The sequence below is a fragment of the Panulirus ornatus genome, chromosome 6 (assembly GCF_036320965.1).
Source record: "Panulirus ornatus isolate Po-2019 chromosome 6, ASM3632096v1, whole genome shotgun sequence".
NCBI classification, from domain to species: domain Eukaryota; kingdom Metazoa; phylum Arthropoda; class Malacostraca; order Decapoda; family Palinuridae; genus Panulirus; species Panulirus ornatus.
In genome coordinates, this window is record NC_092229.1 from 55,016,635 (window position 1) to 55,028,930 (window position 12,296).

The window sequence follows — 12,296 nt, forward strand, 5'->3', positions numbered from 1 at the left end:
CACCTGATCCACACATCCTCTACCACTTCTGAAACTACAGTGCTCTTCCCTAATCTGATGCCCTGAACATGCCTTTACTCCTCTCAAGCAATACCCTCTCATATGATTTCCCAGGAATACTCAACGAACTTATACCTCCGTAATTTGAACATTCACCTTTATCCCTGTTGCCTTTGTACAATGGCACTATGCATGCATTCTGCCAATCCTCAGGCACTTCACCATGAACCATACATACATTGAATATCCTTACCAACTAATCAACAACACAGTATCCTCTTTTCTAATAAATTCTACTGCAATACCATCCAAACCCACCACCTTGCCGGCTTTCATCTTCCGCAAAGCTTTCACTACCTCTTCTCTGTTTACCAAACCATTCTCCCTGACCCTCTCACTTCTCACACCATCTCGTCCAAAACACCCTATATCTGCCATTCTGTCATCAAACATTCAATAAACCTTCAAAATACTCACTCCATCTCCTCACTTCACCACTACTTGTTATTACCTCCCCAATAGCCCCCTTCACCGATGTTCCATTTGTTCTGTTGTCTTATATATATTATCATACTTTGTCGCTGTCTCCCGTGTTAGCGAGGTAGCGCGAGGAAACAGACGAAAGAAAGGCCCAACCGACCCACACACACATGTATATACATGCACATCCACACACGCACATATACATACCTATACATCTCAACACATACATACATATACACACACACAGACATATACATATATACACATATACATAATTCATACTGTTTGCCCTTATTCATTCCCGTTCCCACCCCGCCACACATGAAATGACTACCCCCTCTCCCCGCATGTGCGTGAGGTAGTGCTAGGAAAAGACAACAAAGGCCACATTCATTCACACTCAGTCTCTAGTTGTCATGTATAATGCACCGAAACCACAGCTCCCTTTCCACATCCATGCCCCACAAACTTTCCATGGTTTACCCCAGACGCTTCACATGCCCTGGTTCAATCCACTGACAGCACCTCTGACACATATATCCTCTTGGTCAATCCTTCCTCACTCATTCTCTCCATGTGACCAAACCATTTCAAAACACCCTCTTCTGCTCTCTCAACCACACTCCTTTTATTACCACACATCTCTCTTACCCTTTTATTACTTACTCGATCAATCTACCTCACACCACAGTGTTGTAACAAGAATCAAATGCCTTGTTTAATCACGTTACAAACTATGATCGTTGTATTGACTTGAGTAACGCCATCTCAGATATTAACTCTAACTCTATTACCAAGAGAAATATCATTGAATCTTCTATTATCAAATACACAAAGAATTATAAACTTAATATCAGTGATGGTCTATACAAATTAGATAACTTTATTGTTGATAAAATTTGAAAAATGATAAGTTCATGAACACTCGTTGTATGTTTTGGACAATCACATGTTTAGCAAATGGCGTCCTAGCTTTGTCTCTTTGATGTATATCAACTGACTGTTATATTTCTCTCTTTTGTCTCCCCTGATGATGTCATTATTACTCGAAAGTGCACTTGGGACCTTATCGTGTTTCATTTTCCTCGTGGACTCATAGGAATATATATATATATATATATATATATATATATATATATATATATATATATATATATATATAGTGATGGGTGATTTGAATGCAAAGGTGAGTAATGTGGCAGTTGAGGGAATAATTGGTATACATGGGGTGTTCAGTGTTGTAAATGGAAATGGTGAAGAGCTTGTAGATTTATGTGCTGAAAAAGGACTGGTGATTGGGAATACCTGGTTTAAAAAGCGAGATATACATGAGTATACGTATGTAAGTAGGAGAGATGGCCAGAGTGCATTATTGGATTACGTGTTAATTGACAGGCGCGCAAAAGAGAGACTTTTGGATGTTAATGTGCTGGTAACTTGAGGGATGTCTGATCATTATCTTGTGGAGGCGAAGGTGAAGATTTGCATGGGTTTTCAGAAAAGAAGAGAGAATGTTGGGGTGAAGAGGGTGGTGAGAGTAAGTGAGCATGGGAAGGTGACTTGTGTGAGGAAGTACCAGGAGAGACTGAGTATAGAATGGAAAAAGGTGAGAACAAAGGAGGTAAGGGGAGTGGGGGAGGAATGGGATGTATTTAGGGAAGTAGTGATGGTTTGCGCAAAAGATGCTTGTGGCATGAGAAGCGTGGGAGGTGGGTTGATTAGAAAGGGTAGTGAGTGATGGGATGAAGAAGTAAGATTATTAGTGAAAGAGAAGAGAGAGGCATTTGGACGATTTTTGCGGGGAAATAATGCAAATGAGTGGAAGATGTATAAAAGAAAGAGACAGGAGGTCAAGAGAAAGGTGCAAGAGGTGAAACAGAGGGCAAATGAGAGTTGGGGTGAGAGAGTATCATTAAATTTTAGGGAGAATAAAAAGATGTTCTGGAAGGAGGTAAATAAAGTGCGTAAGACAAGGGAGCAAATGGGAACTTCAGTGAAGGGGGCTAATGGGGAGGTGATAACAAGTAGTGGTGATGTGAGAAGGAGATGGAGTGAGTATTTTGAAGGTTTGTTGAATGTGTTTGATGATAGAGTGGCAGATATAGGGTGTTTTGGTCAAGGTGGTGTGCAAAGTGAGAGGGTTAGGGAAAATGATTTGGTAAACAGAGAAGAGGAAGTAAAAGTGTTGCGGAAGATGAAAGCCGGCAAGGCAGCAGGTTTGGATGGTATTGAAGTGGAATTTATTAAAAAAGGGGGTGACTATATTGTTGACTGGTTGGTAAGGTTATTTAATGTATGTATGATTCATGGTGAGGTGCCTGAGGATTGGCGGAATGCGTGCATAGTGCCACTGTACAAAGGCAAAGGGGATAAGAGTGAGTGCTCAAATTACAGAGGTATAAGTTTGTTGAGTATTCCTGGTAAATTATATGGGAGGGTATTGATTGAGAGGGTGAAGGCATGTACAGAGCATCAGATTGGGGAAGAGCAGTGTGGTTTCAGAAGTGGTAGAGGATGTAAGGATCAGGTGTTTGCTTTGAAGAATGTATGTAAGAAATACTTAGAAAAGCAAATGGATTTGTATGTAGCATTTATGGATCTGGAGAAGGCATATGATAGAGTTGATAGAGATGCTCTGTGGAAGGTACTAAGAATATATGGTGTGGGAGGCAAGTTGTTAGAAGCAGTGAAAGTTTTCATCGAGGATATAAGGCATGTGTAGTGTAGGAAGAGAGGAAAGTGATTGGTTCTCAGTGAATGTAGGTTTGCGGCAGGGGTGTGTGATGTCTCCATGGTAGTTTAATTTGTTTATGGATGGGGTTGTTAGGGAGGTGAATGCAAGAGTTTTGGAAAGAGGGGCAAGTATGAAGTCTGTTGGGGATGAGAGAGCTTGGGAAGCGAGTCAGTTGTTGTTTGCTGATGATACAGCGCTGGTGGCTGATTCATGTGAGAAACTGCAGAAGCTGGTGACTGAGTTTGGTAAAGTGTGTGAAAGAAGAAAGTTAAGAGTAAATGTGAATAAGAGCAAGGTTATTAGGTACAGTAAGGTTGAGGGTCAAGTCAATTGGGAGGTAAGTTTGAATGGAGAAAAACTGGAGGAAGTAGAGTGTTTTAGATATCTGGGAGTGGATCTGGCAGCGGATGGAACCATGGAAGCGGAAGTGAATCATAGGGTGGAGGAGAGGGCGAAAATCCTGGGAGCCTTGAAGAATGTGTGGAAATCGAGAACATTATCTCGGAAAGCAAAAATGGGTATGTTTGAAGGAATAGTGTTTCCAACAATGTTGTATGGTTGTGAGGCGTGGGCTATGGATAGAGTTGTGCAGAGGAGGGTGGATGTGCTGGAAATGAGATGTTTGAGGACAATATGTGGTGTGAGGTGGTTTGATCGAGTAAGTAATGTAAGGGTAAGAGAGATGTGTGGAAATAAAAAGAGCGTGGTTGAGAGAGCAAAAGAGGGTGTTTTGAAGTGGTTTGGGCACATGGAGAGAATGAGTGAGGAAAGATTGACCAAGAGGATATATGTGTCGGAGGTGGAGGGAACAAGGAGAAGTGGGAGACCAAATTGGAGGTGGAAAGATGGAGTAAAAAAGATTTTGAGTGATCGGGGCCTGAACATGCAGGAGGGTGAAAGGCGGGCAAGGAATAGTGTGAATTGGATCGATGTGGTATACTGGGGTCGACGTGCTGTCAATGGATTGAATCAGGGCATGTGAAGTGTCTGGGGTAAACCATGGAAAGTTCTGTGGGGCCTGGATGTGGAAAGGAAGCTGTGGTTTCGGGCATTATTGCATGACAGCTAGAGACTGAGAGTGAACGAATGGGGCCTTTGTTGTCTTTTCCTAGCGTTACCTCACACACATGAGAGGGGAGGGGGATGTTATTCCATGTGTGGCGAGGTGGCGATGGGAATGAATAAAAGCAGACAGTGTGAATTGTGTGCATGTGTATATATGTATGTGTCTGTGTGTGTATATATATGTGTACATTGAGATGTATGGGTATGTATATTTGCGTGTGTGAACGTGTATGTATATACATGTGTATGGGGGTGGGTTGGGCCATTTCTTTCGTCTGTTTCCTTGCGCTACCTCGCAAACGCGGGAGACAGAGACAAAGCATAATGAAAAATAATATTTTCATTTATTTATTTATTTTGCTTTGTCGCTGTCTCCCACGTTTGCGAGGAAGCACAAGGAAACAGATGAAAGAATTTCCCCAACCCACCCCCATACACATGAATATACATACACGTCCACACACGCAAATACACATACCCATACATCTCAATGTACACATATATATACACACACAGACACATACATATATACACATGCACACAATTCACACTGCCTTTATTCATTCCCATCGCCACCTCGCCACACATGGAATAACATCCCCCTACCCCCTCATGTGTGCAAGGTAGCGCTAGGAAAAGACAACAAAGGCCCCATTCGTTCACACTCAGTTTCTAGCTGTCATGTAATAATGCACCGAAACCACAGTTCCCTTTCCACATCCAGGCCCCACACAACTTTCCATGGTTTACCCCAGACGCTTCACATGCCCTGGTTCAATCCATTGACAGCACGTCGACCCCGGTATACCACATCGTTCCAATTCACTCTATTCCTTGCACACCTTTCACCCTCCTGCATGTTTAGGCCCCAATCACTCAAAATCTTTTTCACTCCATCTTTCCACCTCCAATTTGGTCTCCCACTTCTCCTCGTTCCTTCCACCTTCGACACATATATCCTCTTGGTCAATCTTTCCTCACTCATTCTCTCCATGTGGCCAAACCATTTCAAAACACCCTCTTCTGGTCTCTCAACCACACTCTTTTTATTTCCACACATCTCTCTTACCCTTACATTACTTACTCGATCAAACCACCTCACACCACATATTGTCCTCAAACATCTCATTTCCAGCACATCCACCCTCCTGCGCACAACTCTATCCATAGCCCACGCCTCACAACCATACAACATTGTTGGAACCACTATTCCTTCAAACATAGCCATTTTTGCTTTCGGAGATAATGTTCTCGACTTCTAAACATTCTTCAAGGCTCCCAGAATTTTCGCCCCCTCCCCCACCCTATGATTCACTTCCACTTCCATGGTTCCATCCGCTGCCAGACCCACTCCCAGATATCTAAAACACTTTACTTCCTCCAGTTTTTCTCCAGTCAAACTTACCTCCCAATTGACTTGACCCTCAACCCTACTGTACTATTAGGTACAGTAGGGTTGAGGGTCAAGTCAATTGGGAGGTAAGTTTGAATGGAGAAAAACTGGAGGAAGTAAAGTGTTTTAGATATCTGGGAGTGGGTCTGGCAAACTCAGTCACCAGCTTCTGCAGTTTCTTACATGAATCAGCTACCAGCGCTGTATCATCAGCGAACAACAACTGACTCACTACCCAAGCTCTCTCATCCACAACAGACTGCATACTTGCCCCTCTTTCCAAAACCCTTGCATTCACATCCCTAACAACCCCATCCATAAACAAATTAAACAACCACGGAGACATCACATACCCCTGCCGCAAACCTACATTCACTGAGAACCAATCACTTTCCTCTCTTCCTACACGTACACATGCCTTACATCCTCGATAAAAACTTTTCACTGCTCCTAACAACTTGCCTCCCACACCATATATTCTTAGTACCTTCCACAGAGCATCTCTATCAACTCTATCATATGCCTTCTCCAGATCCATAAATGCTACATACAAATCCATTTGTTTTTCTAAGTATTTCTCACATACATTCTTCAAAGCAAACACCTGATCGACACATCCTCTACCACTTCTGAAACCACACTGCTCTTCCCCAATCTGATGCTCTGTACATGCCTTCACCCTCTCAATCAATACCCTCCCATATAATTTACCAGGAATACTCAACAAACTTATACCTCTGTGATTTGAGCACTTACTCTTATCCCCTTTGCCTTTGTACAATGGCACTATGCAAGCATTCCGCCAATCCTCAGGCACCTCACCATGAGTCACACATACACTAAATAACCTTACCAACCAGTCAACAATACAGTCACCCACTTTTTTAATAAATTCCACTGCAATACCATCCAAACCTGCTGCCTTGCCGGCTTTCATCTTCCGTAAAGCTTTTACTACCTCTTCTCTATTTACCAAATCATTTTCCCTAACCCTCTCACTTTGCACACTACCTCGACCAAAACACCCTATATCTGCCACTCTATCATCATACATATTCAACAAACCTTCAAAATACTCACTCCATCTCCTTCTCACATCACCACTACTTGTTATCACCTCCCCATTAGACCCCTTCACTGAAGTTCCCATTTGCTCCCTTGTCTTACGCACTTTATTTACCTCCTTCCAAAATATCTTTTTATTCTCCCTGAAGTTTAATGATACTCTCTCACCCCATCTCTCATTTGCCCTCTTTTTCACCTCTTGCACCTTTCTCTTGACCTCCTGCCTCTTTCTTTTATACCTCTCCCACTCATTTGCATTTTTTCCCTGCAAAAATTGTCCAAATGCCTCTCTCTTCTCTTTCACTAATAATCTTACTTCTTCATCCCACCACTCACTACCTTTTCTAATCAACCCACCTCCCACGTTTCTCATGCCACAAGCATCTTTTGCGCAAGCCATCACTGCTTCCCTAAATACATCCCATTCCTCCCCCACTCCCCTTACCTCCTTTGTTCTCACCTTTTTCCATTCTGTACTCAGTCTCTCCTGGTACTTCCTCACACAAGTCTCCTTCCCAAACTCACTTCCTCTCACCACTCTCTTCACCCCAACATTCTCTCTTCTTTTCTGAAAACCCCCACAAATCTTCACCTTCGCCTCCACAAGATAATGATCAGACATCCCTCCACTTGCACCTCTCAGCACATTAACATCCAAAAGCCTCTCTTTCATGCGTCTATCAATTAACACGTAATCCAATAACTCTCTCTGGCCATCTCTTCTACTTACATACGTATACTTATGTATATCTCGCTTTTTAAACCAGGTATTCCCAATCACCAGTCCTTTTTCAGCACATAAATCTACAAGCTCTTCACCATTTCCATTTACAACACTGAACACTCCATGTATACCAATTATTCCCTCAACTGCCACATTACTCACCTTTGCATTCAAATCACCCATCACTATAACCCGGTCTTGTGCATCAAAACCACTAACACACTCATTCAGCTGCTCCCAAAACACTTTCCTCTCATGATCTTTCTTCTCATGCCCAGGTGCATATGCACCAATAATCACCCATCTCTCTCCATCAACTTTCAGTTTCACCCATATCAATCTAGAATCTACTTTCTTACACTCTATCACATACTCCCACAACTCCTGATTCAGGAGTAGTGATACTCCTTCCCTTGCTCTTGTCCTCTCACTAACCCCTGACTTTACTTCCAAGACATTCCCAAACCACTCTTCCCCTTTACCCTTGAGCTTTGTTTCACTCAGAGCCAAAACATCCAGGTTCCTTTCCTCAAACATACTACCTATCTCTCCTTTTTTCACATCTTGGTTACATCCACACACATTTAGACACCCCAATTTGAGCCTTCGAGGAGGATGAGCACTCCTCGCGTGACTCCTTCTTCTGTTTCCCCTTTTAGAAAGTTAAAATACAAGGAGGGGAGGGTTTCTGGCTTTAATATGGGCATTCAGTTACCCATCTTTGCTAAATTAAAAAGTGGGGAACAAATGGACAAGTATGAGACAGTAAAAGAAGTATTGGTTATTGCTATAATGTTGTGGGAAATAACTTCATACCTCTATGTGAAAAGAACTTGGGGGTCAAATTAGCACTGAACCTATTGCCAGAACAAAATACCTGGTGAAGTGTTACATATATAAGTTATTTGTTGGTCAGTGCTAAACATCATCAGAGTACTTGCATACTGAAATGTTGAGTAAAATGTTTACACAAAAAATATCACAATCAAATTAATGCATGCACCTTAAATTCAATTACTATGATTACTACCAAATTATACAAATAATTAATCACAAAAACTATTTACCCTTCATCAAACCAAGGGAACACAATATAAAAAATCCTTATACATCATTAGCTGACGGCAGAGAGGAATGCTAGTCACTACTGCCAACTGAGGCTTTGCTAATTCCCTTTTTTCATATATATGTAGGTGAATCTCAAAAGAGCCATTTAACCAAAAAGTAATCTGTATGCTGTGGGTACTTGTGTACTGGAATATATCAACTTTTTTTCATTTTAGTTTCATAATTTTCATACAGATTACGACATTCATCAAATTACTGATTAAATGATTACGACTTGGCAGGCTCAGAAATCTTGGCATCTGTTCTGAAGGAGATATGTGATTTGATCACCAGCATTCTCATCTAACTAAAAGTCTCTTGACAGAGGATGTTTAACCATTAGATGACTCTGTGCTAAGGTAAAGGGCTCTGGAAGGTCATCAGTGGTGCTAGAAGGGGACACAATCTTTGTGCTAAGGCAAATGACTGGAAGGTCATCAGTGGTGCTAAAAGGGGACACAATCTTTGTGCTAAGGTAAATGACTCTAGAAGGTCAACAGTGGTGCTTGAAGTGGACACAATCTTTTTGCTAAGGTAAATGGCTCTGGAAGGTCATTAGTGGTGCTAGAAGGAGACATAATCTTTGTGCTAAGGTAAATGGCTCTGGAAGGTCATCAGTGGTGCTTGAGGGGACACAATCTTTGCCTCATACTATGTTATAATCAATCAGAGTCAGTACTTCACATAAAGTGAGAAGTTAAAAAGAATTGTTAGATTGCACAGACAGAATGATAAAACTCAGATGAATTTATAGACAAGAGTTCAATGATAGGTCAATTCTGAGAGGTACCTAGGCAGAAAGGGTGAAATAAGATTAGTGCTACCTAGGAGTTATTCAAACACTAACTAAACACATTCTAACAAGGTTCAAAATCAATCATCAACTGACATGCTTATTTTGTGGTAATGCACTAAAAACATGCTAATTTTGGATTTTTGCTTGGAGGATGATGTAGTGCATGAGTAAGAAGTCAGACAAAGCTAATATTTATCTCTTTGCTGAAGGTCAAGTACATGAAAAATGAAAATAAACTACAACATAGGCTTACCTGGGGTCTAAAAAGATTGATTCTATGTCGCAGTATCTATATTCGTACAAGATAAATTTGTCATCAGGCTTGATCATGGCGATTCCATCACAGTTGACTCCTAATATGAGAGTATTGCCATAAGACCAATATCCTCGATAAGACACTTGAAACATAGTGGTACCATATAGTGGGAACTGCATAACACAGGTCAAGTACCATACTTTAGCCACAATATCTGTCTTTCCTGTGCCATACTGACGATGAGCTTGAGATAAGATAGGAACCTGTTGGAAAATATGTCAGATACACTTGCTTAGACTATAAATCTGAATAAGAGCAAGGTTATTAGGTACAGTAGGGTTGAGGGACAAGTCGGTTGGGAGGTAAGTTTGAATGGAGAAAAACTGGAGGAAGTGAAGTGTTTTAGATATCTGGTAGTGGATTTGGCAGTGGATGGAAACATGGAAGCGGAAGTGAATCATAGGGTGGGGGAGGGGGCGAAAGTTCTGGGAGCATTGAAGAATGTGTGGAAGTCGAGAACATTATCTTGGAAAGCAAAAATGAGTATGTTTGAAGGAATAGTGGTTCCAACAATGTTATATGGTTGCGAGGCATGGGCTATAGATAGAGTTGTGCGGAGGAGGGTGGATGTGCTGGAAATGAGATGTTTGAGGACAATATGTGGTGTGAGGTGGTTTGATCGAGTAAGTAATAATAGGGTAAGAGAGATATGTGGTAATGAAAAGAGTGTGGTTGAGAGAGCAGAAGAGGGTGTTTTGAAATGGTTTGGTCACATGGAGAGAATAAGTGAGGAAAGATTGACCAATATATATATGTGTCAGAGGTGGAGGGAACGAGGAGAAATGGGAGACCAAACTGGAGGTGGAAAGATGGAGTGAAAAAGATTTTGAGTGATCGGGGCCTGAACATGCAGGAGGGTGAAAGGCGTGCAAGGAACAGAGTGAATTGGAATGATGTGGCATGCCGGGGTCAACGTGCTGTCAATAGATTGAACCAGGGCATGTAAAGTGTTTGGGGTAAACCATGGAAAGTTCTGTGGGGCCTGGGTGTGGAAAGGGAGCTGTGGTTTCAGTGCATTATATGTGACAGCTAGACACTGAGTGTGAACGAATGTGGCCTTTGTTGTCGTTTCCTAGCGCTATTTTGCGCATATGTGGGGGGAGATGGTTGTTATTTCATGTGTGGCGGGGTGGTGACAGGAATGAATAAGTGCAAACAGTACGAATTATCTACCTGTGTATGTATGTATATGTCTGTATGTGTATATATATGTATACGTTGAGATGTATAGGCATGTACATGTGCGTATGTGGACGTGTATGTATATGCATGTGTATGTGGGTGGGTTGGGCCATTCTTTTGTCTGTTTTCATGCGCTACCTTGCTAACGCGGGAGACAGCGACAAAGTATAATAAATAAATAAAATTATATATATATATATATATATATATATATATATATATATATATATATATATATATATATATATATATATATATATCGAGTAAGTAATGAAAGGGAAAGAGAGATGTGTGGTAATAAAAAGAGAGAGGTTGAGAGAGCAGAAAAGGGCATTTTTAAATGGTTTGGTCAAATGGAGAGAATGAGTGAGGAAAGATTGACAAAGAGGATATATGTGTCAGAGGTGGAGGGTATGAGGAGAAGTGGGAGACCAAATTGGAAGTAGAAAGATGGAGTGAAAAACATTTTGAGTGATCGGGGCCTGAACATGCAGAAGAGTGAAAGGCATGTAAGGAATAGAGTGAACTGGAACGATGTGGTATACCTGGGTCGACGTGCTGTCAATGGATTGAACCAGGGCATGTGAAGCGTCTGGGGTAAACCATGGAAAGTTTTGTGGAGCCTGGATGTGGAAAGGGAGCTGTGGTTTTGGTGCATTATACATTACAGCTAGAGACTGAGTATGAATGAATGTGGCTCTTGTTGTATTTTCCTAGCGCTACCTCACATGCATGCGGGAGGGAGGAGGTTGTCAGTTCATGTGTTGCGTAGTGGCAATGGGAATGAATAAAGGCAACATGTATGAATCATGTACATGTGTATATATGTATATGTCTGTGTATGTATATATACATGTATATGTTAAAATGTATAGGCATGTATATGAACGTGTGTGGATGTGTATGTATATACATGTGTATGTGGGTGGGTTGGGCCATTCTTTCATCTGTCTCTTTGCATTCTACTTTGTCGCTGACTCCTGCATTAGCGAGGTAGCGCAAGGAAACAGATGAAAGAATGGCCCAACCCACCCACATACACATGTATATACATACACGTCCACACACACACATATACATACCTATACATCTCAACGTATACATATATATGCACACACAGAAGTATACATATATGCACATGTACATTATTCATACTGTCTGCCCTTATTCATTCCCGTTGCCACCCCGCCACACATGAAATGACAACCCCCACCCCCGCATGAGCACGAGGTAGCGCTAGGAAAAGACAACAAAGGCCACATTTGTTCACACTTAGTTTCTAGCTGTAATGCATAATGCATTGAAACCACAGCTCCCTTTCCACATCCAGGCCCCACAAAACTTTCCATGGTTCAACCCAGCTGCTTCACATGCCCTGGTTCAATCCATTGACAGCATGTCGACCCCGGTATACCACATCATTCCCATTCA

The 12,296-nt window shown here is 41.7% G+C and overlaps 1 protein-coding gene across 1 annotated transcript in view; it reads right to left on the reverse strand.

Moving 5' to 3' along the window:
• Positions 1-12,296, reverse strand: part of Myo81F (Myosin 81F) — a 387,373-nt gene that overhangs the window by 137,585 nt on the left and 237,492 nt on the right. The window contains exon 28 of the mRNA XM_071662293.1: positions 9,621-9,886. Within this exon, the coding sequence (XP_071518394.1) occupies positions 9,621-9,886 (266 nt within the window). The remainder of the gene's footprint in view (positions 1-9,620; positions 9,887-12,296) is intronic.